Raw genomic sequence first — 26,639 nt, forward strand, 5'->3', positions numbered from 1 at the left:
CTGTAAACTTTGGCCTAAGAAAGTAATTTTCTTGTGACACACATTTGATATTATATTAACTCAGTCGTGTATCTAAAAAAACCTTTAACATAAAAGAGTCGTTTAAAGACTCTTCAGAGCATTCCAATTCCAAACATTCCTATTCCAAATAATGGCAAAATAACAGCTTGTAGAGGAAAATCGATTTCATCACTGGTGTTGCACTTGCAAAAAAAAAAACAAAAAAAAACAAAACTCTTACAAATGCTTTATGCTTTTGTTGTTGCTGTTTTCCTTTTTTCTTTGCAAGGTATAAAGTTACCAACCCTTCAAATAGGCTCATACGCGGGTAAACTGGTGAGATCTGTGAGGTGTTTAAGTGCACATTTCGATACAATACGTTGGACTTTGACATGAGGGCAATGACAGGTAAACGCACAGTTATTATTAAAATATGTTTCGGGGCACTCTGGGGAGGAGGGGGGATTAGAGGATATTGTGATGTTTAAACAGCAGATAGTTGTTTTTGTTTTTTAAATTCAGTTTACATCGATGTTTACAGGTAACTGTTTGTAGGTGTTTCATTCTTCAGGTAATCCTGACGTCACGCCGGGTTCTGTCCCAGGACGACTCCAACTATTCCCAGCGGCCACTCTCCAAGGAAGTCCCGCCCTCCGCAACTGCCCATTGGATTAAAGGTGAACAGAACGCGGTTGGTTTGGTTTGATTGGCTCACAGGTTGTCAGTCGCAGTGCGACGGGAGTTTCGGGAGTTTGAGGTTAGGCGTCAGGTGAAACCTGCTCTGTGAGGAAAACGGCGCAGATTAAACGTACTTTGCGACTACCTTCAGCATTGCTTTTGCACTTTTTAATGAACTTGTCCAGTGCGGGAAAAGTTTAACACCGGAGACCAACAACTTTAAAAGATGAAGAGCCTCAAGTATCGATTGAAAAAGCACGAAGTTACCATAACAGTAAGTTGATCGTTTGTTTTCTCGGTTTTGCTCATTTTCCCCGTTTCCCACCACTGGAGCGGTCAGCTGTGAGTTCATGGACGGCGCTGGGACCCGACGCTGTGTTGTACCTCCGCGGGTTGCTGTCTGTAACCCTCGCCTCTCTGTCTTAGCGACCACGCTAACCGCGGTCATGTTCCCACGGTGGCTGCCCGCGCGCTCCCCTGGAAAATAGACACCCCGCCAGCACGTTCAAGCACCTGCACACACACGCGCGCGCGCAAGCGGAGGTCGTGGCCTGCTCGACACAGATTATTATACTGCAGATTTAGGCCAGGTTCAGATTGTTATAACCTGGCCTAAATCTGCTGGAGCTGTGCTGTTGTTGTTGTTGTTGTTGTTGTTGTTGACAAAGCGCGCTCTGGAAGAAAGCACCACAATTCAATACCACAAAGTGCCTGTTCTGCTGTTTTTTTTGTTTTATCACAGGGGACATTTGTGGTCATTAAAAAAACAACAAAAAAAAACGCTGTCGTGCACTTTGACCCACCTTTCATTTCTGTCTTGTGAACACACTGAGAGCTTTTAAATTATGTTTGTTTTTTGGTTGTTTAAATGCACCAGTGTGTTCTCTTTACCAGCCTACAGCTACTGAAACCATGTCCGTGAAACTTTTCTGTAGATCTGTTTAAGAAAAAGTCTGTAATCGTCTTCAGGATCCCGCTTGAACAAGGATTTAGTGTGGTGGTGAACTGCTTGTGTTTCTAATATTTTGTCCATCGTATTTGGATCAACATGAATGGTAGACATATTTGGAGACTGGAGCTTGGTGTTCCCCATTCAATGCTTACATAATGTAAAAGCAGGAAAAACAATGGTGCCTGTTTTATGTTTATTTTGTTTAACAAAAGCAGCGCATTATTATTTTTATTAATACACGATTAATTATTACAGAGCAGCAGACCTTCAAACTTGAGGACAGGTGGGCCTAAGTTGTTTACCGTGAAGTACGGCATGACATACATGACAAAGTTGGAATTGATTGGGTGGAATTGATTCTTCACAATCCAGCGATGACGTATGAACTTTGCTGAATAGACAGCCATCACAATTCTGCACAGTTCAGCATGCAGTGGGTGTCTGGCACTGCACTCTGTTTTCGGCTCCCAGCAATTACCATGAGAAAGGCACAAAGCCAGAGGAGCTGTGTGTGGTAAACTATCCGGCCCCCATTGAAATAAAAGGAGAGAGGGAGCGAAGAGAAGAGAAGCCTTTCGAGATTGAAATGGTATTGTATGTGTATTGACGGCTGTCTCACCCCCTCTGACAGAAGTAGAGACACCCTTTAAAAAAAAAAAGAAAAAGAAAAAAAGAACCATGAAAACCAAAAAAGCTTGCAGACTTTATGTTCCACTTGTTTCAAAGCACCCTGAGGAAAAGCTCGATGTGGGCTGTGTTGAGGAAACAGATGTGACATTTACACTGGGCTAAAATTCCCGTTGCATTCCTCTATGAAGGCAGAAGAGGAAATATTAGCACACCTACAGATAAAAGGTGTGTTTAAAAAAAACTCAACAAAACAAAACATGGGTAATAATTTAAAATGTTTAACAAACCTGTTCTGCTTCAGGTAAGATCTTTGTGCTTGCACTGGTAAACAAACACATAGAAGAAGTATGTCATCACCACCTGTTGCACTTTGAAATTTGTGAAACGCAAATCAACCAGTCAATCACTCACTGAGGCATTAAGGTGAACGGCATTAAGTGCTAAACGTTTTAGATGTGTGCCTCGCTCACTGGCTCACAATGAGGTGAACTTGCTTGCTCTTTCTGGGTAGCGTGACTAATCATTAAGAAATACATGCACATTTTTCAAGTAGGAGAGGCAATCATGGGGGTGGGGGGTATTGAAACTGTAACTCAATCCTGGCCAAAGAAAACAAATCCATGGAGGAAACTCCATCTTTCCCCACTCCTTTTGTAACTGTATCAGTTGTGCTCCCTGTTGTTGAAATTCAGAGAAAAAAGGTTTTGTTTTTTAACAAAGAAGCCATAAGCATCATATTTAGTGTCATTACCGTTGTCTTCCACAGTTGCCTGCTTATTGGCTAATCAGGTTTTCCTGTCACGCATTACCAAGAACTTATTTCAGCTGAGGAATGCTGACTATGTTACCAAACAAAGCTGAAAACTTAGTATCCAGGTTTCAAAATGCCATGGCATTCCCTTAATACCAGCTGTAGATTAAAGACAGGATGAAGTCTGTTGGTTTGGCTCACGGTTGCAAAAGGCAAGCCTCCAGTTTCAGTTATTCTTTTGTGTAGAGGCCTATTCTTCTGTGGAGAAGCGTGATTAACTACAAGGCTTCATACGACAAGCATTGTCATGTTTAAATGCCATGATCATGTGATGGAAAGAAGCGACACAAGATTGTTTTTTCTGTCTGACAGTATGGGGCTGTACCTGTTCCACTCAGTTTAGCTGCTGATATTTTCTGAATGTTGAAGTTCACATGTAATCATTGTCTGTTCCTAAAAGACATTCCTTTGTGGAAAATAATATTGGGTTATGAAAAGCAGATCCCTATCAAAATAAAAATAAATATAAAGCAAAAAGAAAATGTGCCTAGGAATGTCCTCAGCAAGATTCCGATCAGCATTCCTCAAACATTTTAGATAACCACATACTCGGATTGCAAAAAAAAAAAAAAAAGTGATATCTGTTTGTTTCAGGAGATATCGGTGTGCTTTGAGAGCCGAGGCTACAGAGGTATGAGCAGAAAGTTATAACTCCAGCAGGGTAACCAGAGAAAAATGATTTCCTGGTTAGATTTGAGATTTGGCTGCACTGTCGCAGTATCTGCTTGTTGTCACAGTAAACATCCATCGTGTCAGCTGGATTTTGTGCGTTCAGTACAGCCCGTGAAACTGAAATCACTGAGATGCACAAATGATTTGGTTATCAGAGAAGGAGACACTAAACCTGTCAGACATCAGTTTGAGTGCCTTGATGATAGAAAGTCTTTCTAATGCAGATTCATCCATGAGAGCCTTGTAAGACCAGGATGAGCAAAGCAAAACTGAGGTTTGGGTTTTTTTTTCTCGAGATATGGCTGTTAGAACCAGCTAAAATGTTCTGTGTTACTTGCCTATAGTTGTTTAATTCATTAGGGCTGCACGATTTTGCATAAAATGAGAATCACGATTTTTTTGCTTAGAATTGAGATCACGATTCTCTCACGATTTTCTTTTCCAGTATAAATATTTATTGCACTTATTAACTGCACATCAACTTCGTAACAGTTGAGACTGAACATAAAAACAATAAATAAACATAAAAACAACAAATGTCTCACGTTTTGTTGTTGCCGCAAAATGTTGTACTGCTTGAAATTCCGTCTCCACCGTTGCTCGACGCTGTGTGTATAGAGCAGGTAGTGCAACAATAGAAAAATAGTTGCGGGACGGCACTGTGTAGCGTTTGTCTAGGGTGTTGATCATTTTCCTAAATCCCTCGTTTTGCACAGTGTTGATGGGAGCCATATCTTTGGTCAGGTGATAAGTAATAGCCTCCGTAATTTCTTTGTGCCTGCGGGAGTTCGACGGGTATAGGGAAGCGCTGTATAAGGTTCCCGTTATTGATGTTTGGGTGGTTGACCGGGACGGATTTTCTCCTGTCACTTTCTCGTCATCCCTGATGTGCTCTCCGTTGTTTTTTTTAGCAGCCAGCTTCTGTATCACGTGGTATAAGGCTCCGCCCTTGTTATTTGTTGAGCAGGAAGAGTGAGCGCTTGTTTTCATGCAGATTACGTCCCGGATCAAAATGCGGTACAATCGTTGTCGTCTTTTTTTCTTTTTTTTTCTTTTTTTTTTTTTAAATCATTGTCATTTGGAAATTAGATCGCACATAAGTATGAATTGAGATTGCGATTTTCTAACGATTAATCGTGCAGCCCTATAATTCATTGTATTGTTGTGGCAGACACCCCTCCTGGTCAGTTCTTGAGAAAGGCTTCTTTTCATTGGCCTCTGTTAAATCCACAATCAAATTTAGGGACCTTCTCCTCACAAGGTTTTGAATAATTAGGCCCCATCTTATCTAAAAGATTTCGTAGTACCATATCACCCGAATAGAGCACGTCGCTCTCAGAGTGCAGGCTTACTTGAAGCTCCTAGGGTATTTAAAGGTAGGATTGAAGGCAGAGCCTTCAGCTTTCAGGCCCCTCTTCTGTGGAACCAGCTCCCAGCTTGGATTAAGGAGACAGACACCCCCTCTACTTTTCAGATCAGGCTTAAAACTTTTCTTTCTTAAAGCATAAATTTACAGCTGGATCAGGTGACCCTGAATCCTCCCATAGTTACGCTGCAATGATACACTGAGTATTCCTTACTCACCTTTTTCCACTCTCTCTGTTTATACATTACTCTGCATGTAATCATTAGTTATTGTTAATCTCTTACACACTTCCTGCTTTACTGAGGCCTAAAGCCAGATCTGTACCTCTGTCAGATCTCCTGTGGATGGTGGCATGTTGGGGCACCTACCTGTAAACAGCAGATATACAGGATACAAGGCTGTGGTATATGAGTGGCTAAAAATCACTGCAAAATAGAGTTTCCGGGAGAAAATGCAGTGTGTAATAATAAAAAATGCAGCTTCACTTAGTTTTCCTTGTGATATGTGGTGAAATGTGGCTGCCCTACTGTATTGGGTAGGTATGGCAATGTTTTGCAATGTCAAACAAATCAAATCAAATAAAACATGTCTGCTACTGTTGGATGATTGTCGGTTATGCTACCACTGAGCGATGACATCAGTGCTTAAAGATGCTCATCTACGTTGTCCTAAGCCGTCATTATACACCTGCACCTACATCATGTGTCCATGATCCAATATCATTAAAAGTCTGCTGAGCCCATCGTAACGTTTAGTGTAAGGATAGGAGAAGGAAAGGTCAGGAAATGAAATAGTCCAAGGTCTACATGTAACATAGTAACACAACATGTAGACGTTGTAATAGATTATAAGAAGTGTGAGTGGGCTGACGTCCAGGTGAAGGACTGCGTCTTTTTCTCTAGCTTTCATTTCACTCGTACGAAGCAAAGTATTTTGCTTGATGTTAAGAAAACTTAGACAAGTTTCGGATGTCTGTATCTGTATGTTGTTCAAATTCAGTCTGTTCCCTGACAGTACAATTTTTCAACACATGAAATTTTATATCTGTGTTTTGTTCTGCTCTATCGTCCATCTGTCTTCTATGACTGCTTAGTATTTTCTACATGACGTTCGCTTGAATTGTGACTTATTTGTCGGTGAAATCAGAGGAACAGTAAAACTCAAGTTATTGTCTAAAAGTTACAAAGTTCAGCTAGGCAGACTTTAAGTTCTAGCATATAATACATTATATGGTTATGTTTTTGCTTTTGCACTTGTTTTTCATCATTATAATATCACCTATAGGTCTGGGTGATTACTTGGGTTTTGGACCCAGATCACTTCGCAAGGCTCCTGATTACGGTAGCCGTAATGCTCCAACAATCCATCAAGCCGTGCGGCTTTGTAGCTTACCAAAGTTGTACTAAAACATTTTTGACAGATTTCTGCACGCCATGTACCACATAAAATCGGTTCGAGGTCAGTAAACACAACCAGAATTCATACATAAGGCACACTGTCGATTTTTGAGAAAATTAAAGGATTTTGCGCCTTGTAGTGTGGAAAATATGTTATACAGAAGAATGGAATATATCGCGATATATATCGTTACCGCACATGCTTCAAGTTATACCTCCATATGGATTTTAGGCCATATCGCCCAGCCCTATGAAAAACATAGATCCAGTTTATGACCTGGTGATGGCCCGATAAGTATGTGTTTAGATTTTTGTCTCATTGCTTCACTTGTGGTTTTCGGCACGTAGCTGGAGGCTGTATGTTTTGTGAGTTACAGGACTCGCGTTGAATTCTTATGACATGACTGCAACTGTAAAAATGCCTCTGGTTAGTTAGCACTAAAGGTATTTTTATCACCAATAAATTTTATGGTGGTGAATGGCAGTCACTCTGCAGCTCGCTGTAGGTCAGTGTTCATGGTCACTGTAGTTTTTTTTCTTTTCTATTTTTTTCTGGCAGTTTTGTTTTTGGATGGTTTTTGCATTGTGTACGAGCCATATTTAAAACATGAAGAGGGAAGCTCAGACCTGTCAGTTTAATGACTGATCATGAAGACCCCATTAGCCTCCTGACAGGTTGAACACTAATGAGAAGCTTCCTTTAGGCAAATTTGTAGCAGCACACTGTAATGAAAGGGTATTTGCTGCTTTTCTAGTATAACCAGCGTTGTTCTTGGGCTTTGATTATGTTAAGGATTTCAGCAGCAAGTGTGACTGAACGCGTAAAGCTTATTTATTAAATCTGTATCTGACTTTAACATTAATCTTGATGTTTAAAGGTTTTTTTTTTCATTCACAATGATATGAATTTGTGTCCCAACTTTTTATTGTTATATTCATAAATCCCTCCTTAAAAAAAAACCTATCAACTTTTATATTCTCAGAGTTCAGGTTTTTGAGCTTGGGAATGAATTTAATTGTTAAGAGAAATTAGTAGTAACATAGTACTCCATATTTCCTGGCGTCCTGATCACACGCAGATTTTTTTTTTCTCTCTTCCCAGGGCTTGCATGTTCAATAATGGTGAAATGTAGGATCCTCCCTTACCCTTTAAGTAGTGTTATTTTACAAAATAGAGAGCGGGATTGGGAGGTGTTGTTGATGGCAAAAGTACTGTGGGACAGTGGAGGCACATGCAGCAGGAATGTTTTGTTGGGAAGTTGAAACGACTCTGGTTTCAAAGTTGTTTTTAACAAAAGGAGGGTGTGGATGGGAGAAGGGAACGTGATGGTTCCAAACCTTTAGGCAGTGATCGCTATCAGCTTCTTTAGATGTGTCTCTGCTCAGGGATAAAAATGGTGATTGTGATAAAGTCTCACAATGAGCTCGGTGCAGATTTGACTTTCCTGCTTCTTTGTTTCGAGGCTTTGTTTGAAATTTCTTTCTTTTTTTCTTTTTCTTTTTTTGGAAGGTCAGTTAGGTGATAACAAAGGTTTTGTATATTTTATTGTGTAGTTAAAGAAATCAGTGTTACGTGCTTGCTTTGCTGGACTGCAACACTGTCTATCTCACTGAGTGACAAAGGCCTCAAATACATTAAGAAAACTACAAATTTGGCTAACAAAAATAAAAATAACAATAAAATAAATTGAGAGTATGCTTTTTTTTTTTTTTTTTTTAAACAGCCACGCACTTTTCGTGTAGCTCAAGCCAGGGTGACTAAAGGAAAGCCTTGAGTCAACATGATCTATCAAAGAGCTGTCTTAATAAAACCCTCGTGGTTTCAAAGATGCTGTGGAAGGATTATTTGTTACCCGCAGCTGCTTTTAAGTCTAGGCACTTATCTTAGTATCTTGGTACTGACCTTTTCAGAAATGGTACCGGCTAATTACTCATTAGAATTGAGCCTGTGTGAAACCAAATTTGCTCTTTTTCCCACCTGCCTGGTGTCACATGCTGAGGTTTGTCAAGCCTGCGGTTACTGTCACTCCTTGGCGATCTCTGTAAAGATCTGCTGCTGTGTTTTTACCCTCTGCAGAGTGCATTGCGGGGCATTGAGGGAAGTGAAGTATATTCTGTCTGCAAGTGCGTGTTTTGTCTGGCTGTGCCTCGGTCTGCAAGGCAGGACAAATAAACAGAGAATTTATAACATGCCTGTCACTAAGCCAGGTCCAGCTTTTTAGTACATATTAGACTTTGTTCACGTAGAGACAAAATGCTTGCTGAAACAGAACCCTGCTTTTCTAAACGGCTGTGTTAGAGGAAGATGAGATGTCTGTTTATTTGTACTGATAAACTGTTGCCTTTGTGGGGAGCTTGTATGTTTTACAGCCTCCTAAACCCCCCAGGAATTTCTTTCTACCCACTGAGCGTTCTTAAACTACCTACTTATGAAGCTCCTTTATCAAGTTTAGGCTGCAACTTGGAGACACCCAGCAGGCGTTCTTAACCTCTGCTGGAGGGGGCGAGATTTGATTAAAATCCTCTTATCCACCCTGCTTAATTTTCACAGTGTGTGTGGTGTTTACTTTTTGGGGTTCAGTTTGGATGGACTGAGTGTTTCATTTGAGCTAATCCTTGGTCAGACTGTAAGGCTGTTTAAATCTCATGAGGAGTGCCTGTCTGACTAAATGCTGTGTATGCTTGCCTGTTAGATAGCAGGCTTTGCTTCATTATGAACCTCTCATACCAGTAATCAGGACCTAGTGTTTTGTTGTTTTTAATTTTCCATTTTGCTATAGCTGTGCGCGGTTGGAATAGTGCTGTGCTGGGTAATTTATTCAGACATGCTGCCTCTTAGTATTATTTTATGAGGAATATTTATGTACCAGTGCACAAGACATCAAAGCCCCGTCTTATTCCCCCATTAACAGTAATAGTAATTGACTGCGTTGACCAAAGGAGACAAACTGTGAAACAGACTCATCGCATGCTTTAGGCTGGATGTTGTATCGGCTGTATAGTCAGTGGCAACACAGTGATCTGTTGTTTCAGGATTAACGTCTGGCTCCATAAGAGCGGCTGTGAGGTCATCCCAGCAGTGTTACCCATCGGCGTTCCCATGCTGTGCTCCCTCCCACTGCTTACATGGAGCAGAGAGCTCATCCTGTATTGCATCAACCAGGGAACATAAATTTGTTTCTGGTGGTTAAGTGCATGTGTCTTTTTATTGTTGTTGTTGTTGTACAATGTTTGTCATGTGTGAGCTTTGCATTCAGTCGGTTTGTTTATGTGTAACATGAACTGTGAGTGTGTGTCAGGGCAGCGATGGGGAGGTTGGCATGTGAGAAGGGGCTTAGTTTATTGACTGACTTTGGGTGGGCTTCAGCTGACGTCAGAATGTACGTACACACACACACACACACACACACACACACACACACACACAGTCAGTCAATCAGTCATGCTGAGCAACAGAGGGACAAAGATTCTGCTGATGAAGGACAAACTGCTGTTCAGCAGCACGGACTAAGCCCTATCAAGCTGTGCTCTCTCTGTTTGTATGTTTCTGTCTGTCTGCAGATTAGATACGTGCCTCTGCCGTATGAAAAATGTGGAGTCACTAACATAGTTGGACGGTTTTGTTACTTTTTCAAAAAATCACTGTTCCCTTTGTCGTCACGAACAAACAAGATAGTGAGAGAAACGAAGCGGTGCAGCCAATTAGTGCCTTTCGCTTCAACACCACTGCTGTGTTCAGCTACAGGTGGTCACTGGAGATCTAGACAAGTCTGCTTTTTATGACATTATACAGTCATTTTATTATTTTTAAAATTATACAAATGCCTTGTTAAGGTGAAGTTCATTCACCAAGCAGTATGTATTATTTGTGCAACAGCCACTAAAAGGTTATAGACTAGATGGAATACCTGCTAGGACTGGACGATATATCGAGTTTTTTAATAATATCAATATATTTTTATACGAGATATAAGATGTGACAATATCGTTTATATCGATATAGTATATGTTACGTTATAATTATACTTGTGGAGCTGTAAGTTTGCCTCTCGTTTGTCCACTTTTGTCTCTATGCAGCGTTACTGGGCCTCGCCTCTCCTTCACTGAACACAATTCCCCCTCCCCCATAGTTTCACCTGCAGGCAACGACAAGATGGACACGGCAAATCTCCTCTAACGAGTTACTGCGGATCGCCCCGTGCGTGGGGCTGGACGGCGTCAACGTGTTAACGAGCTAACCGCGCTAACGACATGCAGCCCACAGGGGGTGACTTTGGGTGGGCTTACTCAATTTATTTTTGAGTAATTTCTTCATGTACATCTACGCTGTATGTTAATAAAAGTGCCTGTGTGACATCTGGGACACAGCTTTGACTAAGAACTCTCTTTTTGTTCTTACCTTATGGTAAATATCGAGATGTATATCGTATATCGCCATCCAGCTAAAAAATATCGAGATATGAATTTTGGGTCATATCGCCCAGTCCTAATACCTGCCACACAGAGCATGCTGTCTTTTGCTGTATATCTCTTTATGGTGGCGTGTTTTTGTGCGTGTTGATGGAAACCTGGTGCAGCAGAGTTAACTGATGCTCTATTTGTGGCGTGAATGTGCATCTGCTGTGTTTTGAGATGTGGAAATAGACTTTTCTTGGAAGAAGGTGGTCATAGGAAAGAATATGTGTGCATTGGACAATGTCAGAGGGGCAAGCCAGTGCCTGCTTTGTAACAGGCATGAGTCAGGTGTTCTCCAGAATTAAATTTTTTCTGATAGTTTTAGTCATTGTAGTAATTGTTAAATTATTGTTTATTGGATATTATTTTGTTACATACATTTATGTTACTGTTTTTGTTTGTCAGAGGTCTTTAGGTGCAAGACTAGGGAGATTTTATGAAGTATGTTTACTGATGTTTTGGTGTGTTGCATGATAATCCGATTGTTAAGTGATGACATGACGAATCCGACTTCCGGGCCTAAAGTAGTCTGCGTTTAATATGGCTTTTGTGTTGTTAACATGTTTAATGTTATGTATTTTCTTCTATTTAATCTCAAAAAGCTCCTAAAACAGTCAGTGATCACTGTTGACCTCCCTCGGCTTTTATTACCGCTAATCATTTATTTAAGCTCAGTTTTTAAAACCTTAGGATGTAACTACAGCCCAGCCCATGCAGCAGTATATGAATGACTAACCTCGTATTGTGGATGGATTATCTCAGTTGTTCTCCTGGCTGAAGTTTGGTCCTTTTACAGCATCCTGCCATGCGATTACATTTGTTCCTGACCACCGAGAACACTCACGTTAACTTTTATCGAGTGGGGAAAAAAGTTAGCTTGTTTATATTATGCTAACATAGCTGTGTCGCTAGCGGTCACATAGCACATCATTATATACCAGCTAGCCCAACTTCAGTAACCCTACAAACGTCACTGCTGTTTAGTTTTCTGTCTTCATTTATGCTGGAAGTGATAACAGAACTGTACGTTTTAATTTGTTTCCAAAACCCCGCAGTCAGGACATGCTATATTGTATTTAGATAGAAGCTAGCGAGCTAACTTCCTGCTAACTTCTAACTCCGTTAAATGTCATAAATTCCGTTTTTATGGATGCCTGGATGTTAAACTCAATTGTTACACCTGGTAGAGCAGAACGCTGATCATTTTATTAAAGATGAAAGACTTTAGACAGTTTTTCAACTCTCAGTAATGCCACAGTGATCGTTTGATATATGGACCTGCAGCGGAGTTTAGACCCAGACACGGCTAGTGACGTCAGACTGAACAACCGGATAATATATATGGAAAATTAGTGAGCTCGTATTTACAGTAAATATACCACATGTAAGTGCATTTCAGTTGTAGTATTTCAAGTTTTACACCAAAGTTTGTGTGTGTGTGTTCATGTGAGAGTGAGTGACTGAGGGAGTGAGAGAGAGACAGAGAGAGAGAGAACCGACCAAACAAGTGTCAACATAGTATTTCTGCCCAAGTACCAGCATGCCCAAAGCGTTTCTTGCTTAACCACATACCGCCATTAGAGACCAAAGAATCCTGTGGTTTTTACTATGCTATTCTACACATACAGTTACACAAAGGATGGAGTGGCGTGGGATCGCGTTAACAGTCCATTAAAATTTTGGATTAAATCCACCAAAGTCAACTTAATGAGTTTAAGTGGGATTTATATTATTAGCATAAAGGTAGTACAGTGTAAAGATTTCAAATATGACACATTTGACCTCTGACCTCTCAGGTCATTTGATTGATCTGAAGGTGATAATAACGTGTTAATAATGATGTATAGAGCGATTTAAAGCAATGTTTCTTACTGCCATTGTTGCGCTTTTGCCATTCAGGGAATTGTATACGGGGATTTTAAATATCAGATATTTGAGATATTATTTTATTATGACTTTGTTATGTACATTAGAGTACCAAATTATTACAATTTAAATACATAAAAATTTGAATATCATAACACTTTTATTGACCCATGTACTAAAGTCATATAAATATAAAAGAATAAAAAAATAATTGTACTTAAATCATTTCAAGTATATCAGAATGGGTTTATACAAGGCAAATAACAAAAGCCTGCTCTTTGTACTTGTTTTTACTGAACTGCAAATGTTTTAAAGTACGTTTAAAAATACCAAATAACAAAAAAAAAATGAGTATGTACAAAATCTCTTAAAATTAAATACTACCCAGAGAATGAGCTTCCTCGTGGAGGTTTGTGCTCTTCGGGTGCTGCTTGTTCATAATGCTTCCTTCAGCAAAATAACACTAACCTGCTGCTGTCCCACAGATCCTCCTGTGTGTTTTTCCTTCAGGGGCTGAAAATGTAAATTTTAGGAACATTTTTAAAATATACTACCTCTTTAAGGAAGTCAATACTTTTTTAATTTGCTGTAGTGTTTCTGCATTAGTGACCCAAGTATTCCCTCACTAGCAGCCCACCTCACTGGTACTGCAGTGAGGTGGGCTGCACCCTTTCTTTTTCTTGCATGGAGCTGGAGCTGCAGAGTTGTGGTGGGATATTGTCAGTGGCAAGTGGCAGTGACTTTCTTATAGAACGTGGCTTACTGGTTTGTCATTAGACTGCCTTTCCAGGTGAGTTGGCAGGGGCAAGGGCCACTGGGTTTAGGGAATGAGGAAGGTGATCCCGGGCCTGGCAGCAGGTCACGGAAGTTGAGGGAAAATAGCTGGGAAACGTTTTGTCCTCTGGGTCAAGTGTCATCTAAAATGGTTTGACCTAATAATTGGGTTGACTAGTCTCCATTTTGGGCAGCACAAGTAAGAATATCTTTGGAGGATCACCAGGAAACTCCCAGAAAGCCACTTTACCGTATGGGCTTTATTTTAGTTCCCACATGGTTAACTTTACGTAAGTGTCTTAAACCTTCACACTTTATGCAGATTAACAGCTCACTTTACTGCACGCTAACAGATATTCAGAGCTTCACACATTTTTGTATCCTGATCTGTTTCAACAGTCACTGCAGAGTTGGCATCATGTTTCATTTTGTGTGTGTCATAGTGCAAAGGCTGCATTCTCATGCAGTTGGTAAATTTGTGCTTAATCTAAGTCAGTATTTCCTTTTACTTTCTGTTGTTTCTTGAGCACTGAATGCTCAATAGATTCACAGCTGCTGAGAACAATAACCCATGACAGTGATCTTATATAAGCACCTGGCACTGGCTGCGTAATGGTAGTTTGTACTAATGATTGCTAGAATTTTCTCATACATACTTGTATCTGTAATAAATTTTCTGTTATTTGGAGAATTACTTGTAAGATACAATTGCTTTGGATTCTCTTTAGGTTACCATTGTGTTATTAATGCTTTTGATGCTTATCACCTATCCTCTTGGTCAGAGCATGCAGATATACATTGACTTGTTATTTTTCTGCTGACCACCAGAGGGCGTTTCTGCCTGTTCTTATGCATCCAGACCTGGACGAATGACTCTGTGCTTAGCAGCTATCCAGACATGCTTCATATACATTCCGACAACCAGTGCCTCGTTTTCTCCAGACACCTGGCTTGAACCATCAGTGTCGGCCCAAATGCGCGAGGGGCTTTTACTGTGAAGCATCAGCTTACCTGTTCCAAAATGACAGATTGACTGCAAGCATGCTGCATCTTGTCACTTTCACACCTCCACCCCTCTCCTGTCCTTGTGTGTTTGGCTCACACACTCCCAATCTTTCTCTCCTGCACCCTTTCTGTTTCTGGCCCTCAGGGGTTTCAGTTACACCCTACATGCTCAGACAGTTGCACAGCTCACCGCGTTACGCACAGGTCTGTGGTCACAGATTAAAGGGATGTGTGCGATGGTATGGGCGCTGGTGTAAAAACACTCCCGCCTCAAACTGCAATGCCTGAAAAGGTATGCCGGAGAGCTGCATCTATTCATCAGTAACAGAGAAGATTATTATAAAGTGTCCCACTGAGTTACTAACAGGATTTCCCATCTTTCCTTCATGTTCACCTGACTGTTCATGAAAACTGCTCCGTGTTCCTGCATTGTTTGTTTACGTGCCACTTCGAGAGATTTCTGTGGCACAGTTTCTGATATTTAAGCTCTTGAGGGTCTCGTTTACACTGACCCAGCTAGAGTTTTGGCTTTTTAACTGCCACAGCATATCGCACCAATAAATCAAATTGTCATTGAGATATTCACAAAGCATGCAGCTATTTTAATGCCACAAACAGGTATCTCTAGGGATAAATGATAAAAATAGTAGCAGAAGATTGGTGTCCTGTTTGGACATGTTGCTAAACCAAAAGTACAGATTTTATGTTAGTCATGCAATATATTGGTCATCATCTTCAGGAAGCTCTACTTTGTTTGAACACATGTCATTTAGTTACTGTAACGTGTGTTTATCTTAATTATCAAAGAAATGCAGCAGTGCATCATTTTCTCAGTTTTGCTATGTAAAGCAAAATTCAAAGCATGCTCTAGTGGTTGTTGTCCGATTGATTGGACCAGTACGCACCATTTAGCCTATGTTATTCTTACTTGTTTATTCTCTATGAGGTTGCAGGGGCTTGTAAGGTCCTCTTAAGGTTTCAAACAAAAATGCACAGCTCACACACAGAGCTGCAAATATGTTGCCAGTTGCCGGTGGATGTTGTTGAACTGATGGTGGCTGGTTAAAAACTTAAAGTGTGTCAAGAAAATATTCCCCACTCCACCATCACCAACTGTTTATACAAAGCTGGATGGATTTGTGCTTTTGTGTCGTTTACTCCAAATTCTGACTGTACCATCCAAATGCTGTGGCAGACCTCGAGGCTCATCAGACCATGCAACAGTTTTCCAGTCTGCTTTTGCCCAATTATTAGTGAGTTTGTGCAAATTGTAGCCTCAGTTCTTGTTCTTAGCTGACAAGTAACCCAGTGTGGTCTTCTGCTGCTGTAGACTCCCTGCTTCAATGTTTGGTGTGTGTTAGGGGTGAGCAGTATAATCTTATAATTATATCACAATATATCAAGAATATTTGTGAACACAATATTTCTGATGATAAAGGGAAAACCCCCCAGAACATTTTGTTGATGTTTGCAGGCAGCAGCATTCGGAAGTGTACGTTAATGAACAGGATTTTTCAACTGAGCTACTGTCACTGATGATATACTTCCTAGATTGAAATGTGACTCTATTGAAACAAGGTTCCAGCAGTACAGCAGCAGAGCAAGATTAAGTCAAATATAAGCACAAAAGTAGCCTATGTAGTGTTTTCCTTGGAAATTGTATGTGAAAATAATTCCCAATACTTCACTTTAACAAGACCTAAAGTATCACAACCTTGTACCTCATCAGGATATGCTCAAGAATGTCATATAGTAAAGCTAAAAAACTACCTGGGATGTTGTATCTTCCTCAGTGGAGTCATTTGGGCTGCACATCTACGGCTGCTAGCACCTCTTAATTCACAGACTGTTTGCACTCAGCGGTGTGTCTTTTCCACAAAATATACAAGCAAACAGCTGGAGCTGTTTTCTTGTATATTTTGCAAAAGTTGCACTTTGTTGGAGGTTTTATAAGAAACTTCATATGAACACATATGAACGTACTAGATCATCATTGGAGGTTGACACGCAGCTCTTATGCTCTGACATGCCTGGGCTAGTCTCACTGTTACACACAGCAGGGAACGTAAATGAATGATATCACAACTTGACATTTTTATATCACATAAAAATGCATACAGTATTGTCACAGAGGGTATGATACAGCACAGTCTCTTCTGCATGCCTCTGTGGTTATTTGAGTTACTGTTGCCTTTCTATTAACTTGAAGGAGTCTGGCCTTTCTCCTCTGACCTCTGGCATCAGCAAGGCATTTTCCTGCAGAAAACTGTGGCTCGCTGAATATTTTCTCTTCTTCAGACCATTCTCTGTAAACCCTAGAGATGGCTGTGTGGGAAAATCCCAGTAGATCAGCAATTTCTGAAAAATCCTCTGGCAAAAACAACCATGCCATTTTCAGAGTCACTTCAAACATCTGCTCTATTCTGATGCTCTTTATGACCTTAAGTTAGTCATCTTGACCATCTCTGTATGCCTAAATGCACCGAGTTTGATTGGCTGATTTAGATATTTGCATTAATGCAGAGTTGAACAGGTTTATGTAACAAAGCAGCCAGTGAGTGTATATGTCTCTAAACTCTTACTCATGTCCTCTTTAAGCTACATTTCGACTGCATTATTATATCTTATTCTGAAGCCTCAGTTTAGCTTCAGATGAATTTTGGAACATTTCTCCATTTGAGCTCACATGAACCCCTGTGAGGAAGATCAATGCATCCATTGAGTTCACCCATGTGCTGCATTACATGTCTGACTTCTGAAGACTTCTGAAAATCTGAAGCTTGAGATAAAGCTCTAAATGGGAAAAAGATTCTGCCTGTATTTACAGAGACACATTTCCTATAAATTGTCAAAGGGTTATATTTCATGGCTTAATGTCTGTGTCTTCGCAGATGACATTTATAATCAAGAGGATCCACGTAGTGGATATCATAAAACTAGATCTGTAACTGCAGTTTGACGTTGGACACAACTATCACTTACCATATTGGTGTAAAGCTTTATGTTGTGATCCTGACTTCAGTCTCTTATCAGATGACCGCTTAGATATTTCTTGCTGGTGATTTCATCTGTGAGGATATTGGAGACCTATTAGTCTGGCCAGCAGCTGAGAGAGGCAGGAAACCGAGGTGTTGGAGAAGTGACTGAACATCTGAGCTGAAGATGGCGAGAGTCTCTAAGTGGCATATTACCAGGCAGCCAGAATAATTTGTGCAGACAGGTAGAACGGTCTAACCTGTCTGATCCAATGTCAGGTGACGTCTTGTCCTCGAGGTCACTGTGTTAAAATAGAAGCTTTAGCAGAATATTGAGTCAGTAACGTCTTGTATGCAGGTTTAATACAGACACTGTAAAGCTGGCTGCTCCATGCCTATTAAGGTTTTCTGTTCAGGACTAATTAAAAAAATTACAGAGATAATTTTTTTAACTTCTGTGTACATCTCTTGAAGTCTCACTGTGGCTCCAGTTACAGCAATGCTAATGAGCCCTGCCTTTGTGGAGATTACAGTATCACAAGTGTTCAAGTCATGTGTGTGGATGGGCTTTTTAATGGTGTAGATATTCAGCCCAGCAGATAAACATGACCACTTTTTTTACTAAATGACATGGCTTTGGGTACCAATTAGGAATACATTTATTCAATATTTGGATAAATGGGATGTTGGGATGTTGGTCCGATCCAAAATGATCCAAAGCTGGACTTTTTTTTTTTACAGTCAGCCTATGGCAGTTGCATCCAGTCTGTTTCCTATAATACAGGAGTGATAAATGAGCATATCTGCTGCTGTCTGCACAGAAATTCACATTTAACAGAACCAGCTGGCAGCCAGTTGAGTCTCTTCGAGTTGTGCTCACTGACATAGACTGATGGCAATGTGTTGGCATGTCTGCATGTATAAATTCGACAGCAGTAGTTTGCAAACGTGTACCCCCCTCGCATGAGCCAAGGTGTGAAAAAGGTTGTGGGTCATTATCAGAGGTTTCAGGTGAAACAATAAGACAAGGTCTCACCCTGTGTTAAGGCCCCTGGGATGGGATCTCAAGCTCAAAGAATCTATAGATAAACCTCAATCTGCTGCTTTATGTAGTAGATTCAAAGAACCACTACTGTCAGGATTTACAAAAGAGGTGCGGGGAAAATGTAATCATGTAAAGCAGCGGTCCCCAACCCCTGGGCTGCGAGAGTTGAGGCTGTGAAATTTATGGTTTTCAGGGTTTATGTTATTTTTTTTTTTATCGTTAACTCTGTTTCCCTGGGTCTTTTCCAGTGTGTTATTAATAAATCTTCTCTTTTTTTGGTATCGGTACTGGTTTTATTTTGTTGTATTTATCCGCGACACCTTAAATATTGTTGGACATAAATCGGTCCGTGGCGCAAAAAAGGTTGGGGACCGCTGATGTAAAGCCATGGACTCAGTTATTTCTGCAGCTGGTCTTACTGCATATTTATTTGTAGGAGTTTCCCCTTCAAAACGTCAAACTTTAGGGAGGAGAGTATTTAAAGGATACAACTGTTTATTATTTAGTACTGAAGAAAAAGGTCCTAACTCTTTTCCACACAACTGCGATTAAGCAATTTAAAATGAATCACAGATGCCATTCAAGCTGCTCCTCGGATGTCAGATTAGTCATGCGGTCATCCAAACAGCTTGTTTGCAACCCGTTAATTTCAATAAATGTCAAGTAAATGCCAGGTCATTTCAAAGATGACCTAGCATTCAGGGCAGGTCCAGTGTCATGGAAAAGCAGAGGTGTTTCCAGAACACGCAGTTCTTTGTGGGTAGATTGTTTTATCTCACTGGCAAAAGCAATGGATTAGTCCTGGAGGGAAACTCCCACGTGAAGCTTTTATCCTCAAGAAAATAACTGGTGATTTTCTGACTATCGGTAATTTAGTTGGATGACTCTGCTGCATTTACTTCAAACAGTGCTCAGACTGCTATAAACAAAAGTGCGATATCTCTAAATTAGCCAAAACATTACTTTTTTTGTTCTGTTAAAGTATAGGGAGTATTTCCCCTGATCCTGGTAAATATGTGTCAGCAATGTACAATTTGAGATATGAAAGTAAAACAGGAAGATACATTGATATCATGTTGGCGTCATTAAATGTAACTAGATATTGTCATCTGTTGCAATCATCATCCTTTAGCTCGTAAAGGAAACTCATTCACGTTTAAAACCTTTGACTGCTCAAGAAAGTGGGAATCATATCTGGAACACTTTTCTTAGTTTCCCGTTTGCTGTTCTGTTCAGTTTGCAGATAGTTTAAGTCACATACGTTACAACAACAAGCACAGATGATCTATTTCTCCTCACAACATCAAGTTATTATATGTCGATCAGCTCCCCTTGAAAGACAGGGACTACTGCGGTGGCACCTCTTGCTTGCTAACAGCCCTAATATTAACTAGTACATAAACAGATTCCCAAACAAATACACACAGCAGCAAAGCAGTGTGAGATATTTACGTGACCGACGTATGTGATGGCTAGGTGCCATTTTGGCGGCTTTGTCTCCATGCGAGGGCGAGCAGCTTTCGTAAGTTGACACCTACTCCTTATGATACGACATGTCATGCGGAGGAGGTCTTTCTGCATGTTTGTGGATATCAGTGTTGCTCTGTTAACGCCAGTCTGGCAGCGGGCAGTAACATGAGGAGCTGATGTAGTGTGTAAATTAAACGGGTCTCCTTGTATCCTGTCTTCCTCACCATAGATTGATGTCTGTGTGTCCCCCTTTTTTTTTTTTTAAAAAACTTCTTTTTTTCTGTGATGTTTTACTCAGTAAGTTAAAGTTGTGCTTTTAAAGTGTATCAGTGAAAGCGAGGAGGCAATATAGATGCAGGTTTTGGAGGGGTTGCAGTCACAGACGGTTGTAAAAAGGCTGTCGTCTAACCCTGCTGCCGCACTGCAAGGATCACGGGGCTTTGGAGCCACACCACCCCGTTTAGATGGATGGGTTAACAGCAGCTTTTACCCCGTAGTATCCTTTGAGGGTCAGTGCCAAGACCACTTCAAAATGTGCAAACCATAATCCCCCTCTGACATTAATATTTTCAGATGGGAGGCAAGCAGAGAGCATGGTGTGTGTGTGTGTGGGGGGGTGTCGATGTAAGCACGGTCTTTTTGGCTGGCCTTGTCGCATGCTGGCAGTGCTGATGGACATTAAAGCCATTACTCATGCTGGAGGCATGTCCAGAATGTATTCTTAGCCACTGTCTTCCTATCAGTCACTACAGAAAGGTTTGAGGGTCAAAAAATAAAGAGGTAACCAGTCTGCAGGGCTGTCTGCACCGCTGCTGTTTACCAGGGAGGGGGTGATATTTTAAACCTGTGAGAGTTCACATATTTACCCCACTGAGCCTGACTGACCTTGCCATTTGGTGGGGTGAAGAAGCTGGAGACCACTGATAGAGAAGAGAAGAGGCAGCGAGAGAAACCCTTCATTACTACTCGACAAGAAAGAGCGTTGAGTTTGTTTTTTCAGACAGAAAACAGCAGGAAGAGTACCAGAAGAAAGGGAGACTGAGTTGAGGAAAGGAGGCGACGGCACTTGAGGGAGGTGAACGGTAGCCAGGCTGAGCTGACTTCCCCCACCAGAGGAGGAGTTGCAGTTGCCGGCCAGGGCAGGTCCCAGGGCTGGCAGGGCTGGCCCTACTGCTTCTCCACCTCTGTTCTTTTCTCCTCAATCACTCCTCCTTCTCCTCCCTTTAACGATCAACTAAACTGCTGTGCAGTGATGAACTTGCCGGAAGCGCTCATGAGCAACAGAGGAATGCTTAGAAAAATCTTGCGAAATGAACTTTTTTGCCGCAAGTGAGAAAGATTCCTGAGGTTAAACCTCCCATAAGAGGACCTCCTCTGCATTACAGACTCTCACCCTTCTGTCTTCTCATCCTTTCTTTTTTGTTGTTGCACTCACTGGTTGAGTGCACTGAGAGACTGGGGGGATTTTTGTACTGTTTTTCTCTAGTTTTGCTTTTGTAAACCAGAAAAGTGGCAACTTTTTCAGTAGCACGGTGCAAGGACCAGCTCCACTCACCCAAGATGAGCCGCTGGCTGAAATGCACCTCCGTGCACTTTGTAGGTATTCATTGCCAATAATTTTACCTTGTCACCACCGTTATTGGAGCTCTGATTTCATGAACAGTGTGAATGTAGCCGAAAGCTGTGCTTTACAGAAGCAGCAGTGCAGTGGCAGAACTCTTAGATCAGCTCTCTGTGTACACATCGCCTGTTTTGAATCTTGGTTATGATTAAAATTTGCACTTGCTTGTTTTTGCTTTGTCTTTATTTTGACTTTCAGTGTAAAGAGCCACATTCTTATCAGGAGGTTTAAGAGTACTGTTTCCTTGCTTTGTAGCAACAACTCATGAAGCGTTTTAAATTCCTGGCACATTAAGGTCTATTCTTGTCTGTTATTATAGCAGAAAAGGAAAAATGACTCAGAAATGGACTTTGTTCTATGTGTGTTCGTGCCCGGCTTGCGTTTGGTAGTCAGCTAAAACTCCTGGGGACCAAATTATAGCTATTACTCTCAGCTGTTAAACTAAGTACAGCCTTGGTGAAATACATAACTGTTTGGTTAGAAATGTCTGATAGTTTGCTATCATCATTGACAGAACACAGACTGGAACAAGTATGATGATCGGCTGATGAAGGCAGTGGAGCGTGGCGAGGTGGACAAGGTGTCTGCTGTTCTCAACAAGAAGGGCATCATCCCCACTAAGCTTGACGTGGAAGGACGCTCTGCGTAAGTAAACACAGGCGCATGCAGACACACATGCATCCATGTGCAGTATGTTGACATGTATAGTCAGAGCTTTGAGCTTCAGCAGCACACACGCGTACCACACGAAGTGTAGTACAGTGAGATGACAGTGTACAGATCAGAAATCACTGAAACGTTTGTGTTTGTTTGAGTCCAGCATGGATTGGCAAAGATTTGTAAATCTAAAACCAGCAACAGCAATTCCAAACATTGTGGTGACCTCCCCACCGCGTGACATTCCTGACCTTTTTTTCCAGATAAAGCTTCTCTAAGATTCCTTCACAATTAGGTCACTCTCGCTCCAGAACGTCTTAAATAAGCACCACGTTACCCCTGCATGAACCTCCACAAATATAAACACAACAAAATGAAACGAGTGCAGTACATGATACTGTCTCCATTTTTTTATATCCAGAAATTTCCCTTTTAGTTTCCCTTTGACCGGAGGTCAGTGTGGGAGCTGGTGTAAAGAATGTCCGTGGACACGAGGCTTGACCACATTGTCCGGAGGTGGTTTATGTAGTCCCTACAGGAAATGACTCTCTGCAAATTAAGATTAGATCCACTGTGATGCTTGCAACACCAAGTAATACATTTAGGCCCTGCTGCAGGCCATTACCACGATTTCTTGACATCTTGGAGGAGGAGCATGTTTTAAGTGAGAACCTGATATATTCAGAGGTTGTTGTTTTTTTTGCCTACTAACTCGATATGCACCCTGCAGTGTTAACAGGGCAGTAAGAAATAGAAGGAAAATAGGTCAGTCTGAAATGTGTATGAGGAATTCTCTGATGTTGCATCTCAGCCATCCAAAACCACAGATATGAACACATCTCCCAGACAGACCTTTAATGTAGTGCTATTATTAAAAATGGTTCAGCCTTGAAAAACAATACATTGACCTGTTTTGTTTTTTTGTTTTGTTTTTTTTTTTTAAATGAGGTGCTCTGTTTTCTTCCTAAATTTAAACAGATTCTGACACCAGTTTTTCGGGCGGGCAGGCGCCCTCGGTTTAATCCTAGATATATGAATGAGTCACTCGTCTCTGGCCCGTGCTGCGCGTTTATTTTGACAAAGCCTTTTTTAAACCATAAAACTCTGGAGCTCCAGATCCCAGACTGCAAAGGTGCAGAGTATTTTCAGCAGTGTGTGAAATTCTCTTGTGGCACCACCGCATAGACCGATGTGCACATGCATGCGAATAAACACAATTATACACACATCCTGATAAATGCCTGGTCTCATAATAAGGTGCTAGAATTTGTCAGAACTAAATCCAGAACCACAGCCTGCAGAGGTTGTTGTTTCCAAACACAGTCATGCTTATCATTCGCTGTTCCCCTGTGGATCAGAACCAGTTAACTGTAAAATGAATGAATATTCGAGGGGGGGCCAGAAGAGGTCACGATTTTGCCACGTCTAACCAAAACAAAAGTGAACCGCAACTCAGCCAGGCCACTTATAGTTCACTGGGCCACACACACACAGACACGCACACATGTGCATATGGTATTCTGGCCTTTGCAAAAGCCCACAAAGGAATGTTGAATGGTGATTCCTTATAATCATGGACCTCTGAGGGGAAACTAATTACAAGCTGTTACCCCCAATATATCATTTGGTGTGCCCTGGATTAGCCTCGTTGTGTAGAGCTAATGAATTCAGCCCTGAGTGTTTCTATCGCACCTTCCAGCTGAGTAAACAGTTTGCATCTCTGCTGTGGCTTTAGCTGGATCTCAGCGTGGTAAGCCCACCCATCACTAACGCTCATTCTGTGCAGACAAGGGCCTAGTAGCAAAAGTAGTTCTCATGACAGCATGAGCATACCACTAAAGACAGTCAGTCAGCTAAACCTCCAGCACAATCCTGGCACTGAGTGAATAGCTAATTTTGTGCTCAAGTGCTTTTGGGGGGGTGCTTTTTTTGTTTTTTTAATCTAACTATTGTAAGATCTGAATTTCGTGTGTGTGTGATCTTGAGGCCAACTTGATGATAGATTTACAGGAAGTAACACTAAGCAGTCGCTGCCATTCTCTTTGTTATATATCAAATGTATTGCAATGTTCTCCTTGTCTGGCTACCAGGCAACGACGTTGACCTTCTCATTTTGATACGATGGATGTTGTGACTTACCACTGGCATTAGAGGACTTTCTTAAAACTAAGCGCAGCAGTGATTGACAGAGCTTTACAGAAACGAGTAGAGCAGCATGTTTTTGTGCACACATACCAATATTCACTTTCAGATAAGAGGGAGCTAAATGTAAGATATGAACATGGACTGTTGTATCCTCAGAGACGCACTTTGTCACACATGGTTCAGCTAGCGTCATACTAGGGTTTGATAGAAAACAGAAACAAGTGGACTCTTTTAAAAATAGCAGCCATATCCAGTAGACTGACAACCTGAAAGCTCCCCAAGGAGCAGATGTGAAAATGTAATGTGCTCTGTTAAAGCCAGAGCCATTAGTCTCCAAAAAAAAATCTTGTCTAACCATTTCACTGAGGTCTCCATGTATTTATAGCATCAGTCCTTTGCATTTGTTGAATATCATACTTTATTTAAGATGGATTTTTGGCATTTTTGCCTTTATTTTATTATTGTAGAGACAGGAAATGCCAGATTTTCAGGCTTGGCCATTTTGGCTTTGAGTTATATTTGCCGTCAAGACAGTCATCGCTCTCTATTCTTCAAAGTCATGGGGAAATGCACTCAATTAATTGCACTTATGTACCTTTAACTTTATTTCAAAGCATTCTTTGAGTTCCCTTATGGAAAGTGATGTAGGTTATGAACTTAGTGAGGGGTATCACCCCACTTGGATAGCTTTACTCTGCTTCCCGTCTGCTGTTTGGCCTGGAGAGCCCAAGACGCCACTGCTCCACAGAAGATCAGCATCTCCTGGTCATCAACACTGCTTTTAATACCCACGCCAGCGTTGAGGTGACAGCCGAGCTGTCTCCTTGGCAGATAACTTGGGGTTAGTGTATGAACGGGCTCATGTGTCCGGGTGGGTGTCAGACAGAGATTAGCTTACACACAAGTGCTCCGCAGTCTTGCATGGAGACTAGCAGCAGTGCTGCTGTGGGTTACATTGGACAAGCGCAGCTGGAACGTTTCCAGTTGAAGGTGATGATTAAATACATGTTGGCAAACACGTGCAGTGGGAAACGGCTTAACTAAGTAGGCAATTAACGAGGGAATATGTGCACTGTGTAGCAATCGTGCATTAAACACTTTCGCTCCAACTTGCACTGAGTATGTTCAGTCGAGTCACATGGTTCTCATTGGTCGATAGATTTGATAATTTGGCTTGGGTATCCCAGTCACAACACTTGATTGATGCTGTAGATATCAATAAGCTTACTATTCATGTCTATTAACTATTAGCTATTACCATGCATTCAACATTTTTTGTCGGTAGACACGTTTTTTTTTCTGCAAAATAAGCAAGTTTGTGTCGCTCCTAGTTGTCACTTAGACCTCACAAACCCTGAGGGCTCTCGTTATGTTTTGAGAATGCTGATCCTGCTGATAGCTTGGAGCCAGGCATCAGTTTGCAGCCCCTCTCTTGTCTCTCAGTTTTACCCTCTCCCCTGTCTCTTTACACCCTATCACGTTTTCACTTGCCCTTCTCAACTCTGTGCTCTCTGCTCTCTGCTACATACCTTTCACCCATGCCCTGTCAGTCTTTTCTGGCTTTTTTATTTCTTATTTATTAATTTTTAATTAATCTCCATCTCTCTCTTGTTTTCCAGGTTTCATTTGGCTGCAACACGAGGACACTTAGAAGTCCTCAATCTCATCCTGGGACACAATGTTGATGTGACTGCGAGTGACGCCGCTGGTAAGTTTGTTGCACCAAAAGCCTTGTGCGTGATTGCTTTGATTGCTAGCAGATCGTAGCAGTCACTCAGAGTTTGGATAGAAGACACTGACTTGTCTGCAAACGCTCTATGAAATGTAAAAAGCGCTATGGAAACTGGAAAAAGAGCATGATCACCTTCATAGCTCAGAACCATTTAGCATGCACACTCACAGACCCTTAAAGGCGCAATATATTTCTGCAGCTGTGAGTATATGTTGCTTGGACCTGAGCAGACCGTCATAAATTTTATCCACTGGTGACAGCAGTTCTCACTGCTGAGCGACTAAGGCAAAGAGTATGCAACCTTCAAAAGAGTGGTAATGCTAAATACTTTGAAGAACAAATGACATCATGCTGTTACTTTCCACAGACTGAAGAAAACGGCAATCCC

General features: G+C 41.2%; 1 protein-coding gene across 3 annotated transcripts in view; it reads left to right on the forward strand.

The window, feature by feature from the left end:
• The first annotated feature begins 720 nt into the window (after positions 1–720).
• Positions 721–26,639, forward strand: part of uacab (uveal autoantigen with coiled-coil domains and ankyrin repeats b) — a 40,421-nt gene continuing 14,502 nt past the window's right edge. The window contains exons 1-3 of one of the 3 annotated variants that reach the window (XM_085458699.1): positions 721–952; positions 22,232–22,362; positions 26,139–26,227. In XM_085458699.1, coding sequence (XP_085314825.1) covers positions 905–952; positions 22,232–22,362; positions 26,139–26,227 — 268 coding nt within the window. In that variant the 5' untranslated portion in view covers positions 721–904. Of the gene's footprint in view, positions 953–20,893; positions 21,697–22,231; positions 22,363–26,138; positions 26,228–26,639 lie in introns of those variants that run through there. The other 2 variants (XM_085458716.1, XM_085458707.1) reach the window with 2 other exon arrangements.

This window comes from Copadichromis virginalis, linkage group LG1 (assembly GCF_057382275.1).
Source record: "Copadichromis virginalis isolate Kocher_CV1m ecotype Utaka linkage group LG1, C_Virginalis_male_GT1.1, whole genome shotgun sequence".
In the NCBI taxonomy this organism is placed as follows: Eukaryota; Metazoa; Chordata; class Actinopteri; order Cichliformes; family Cichlidae; genus Copadichromis; species Copadichromis virginalis.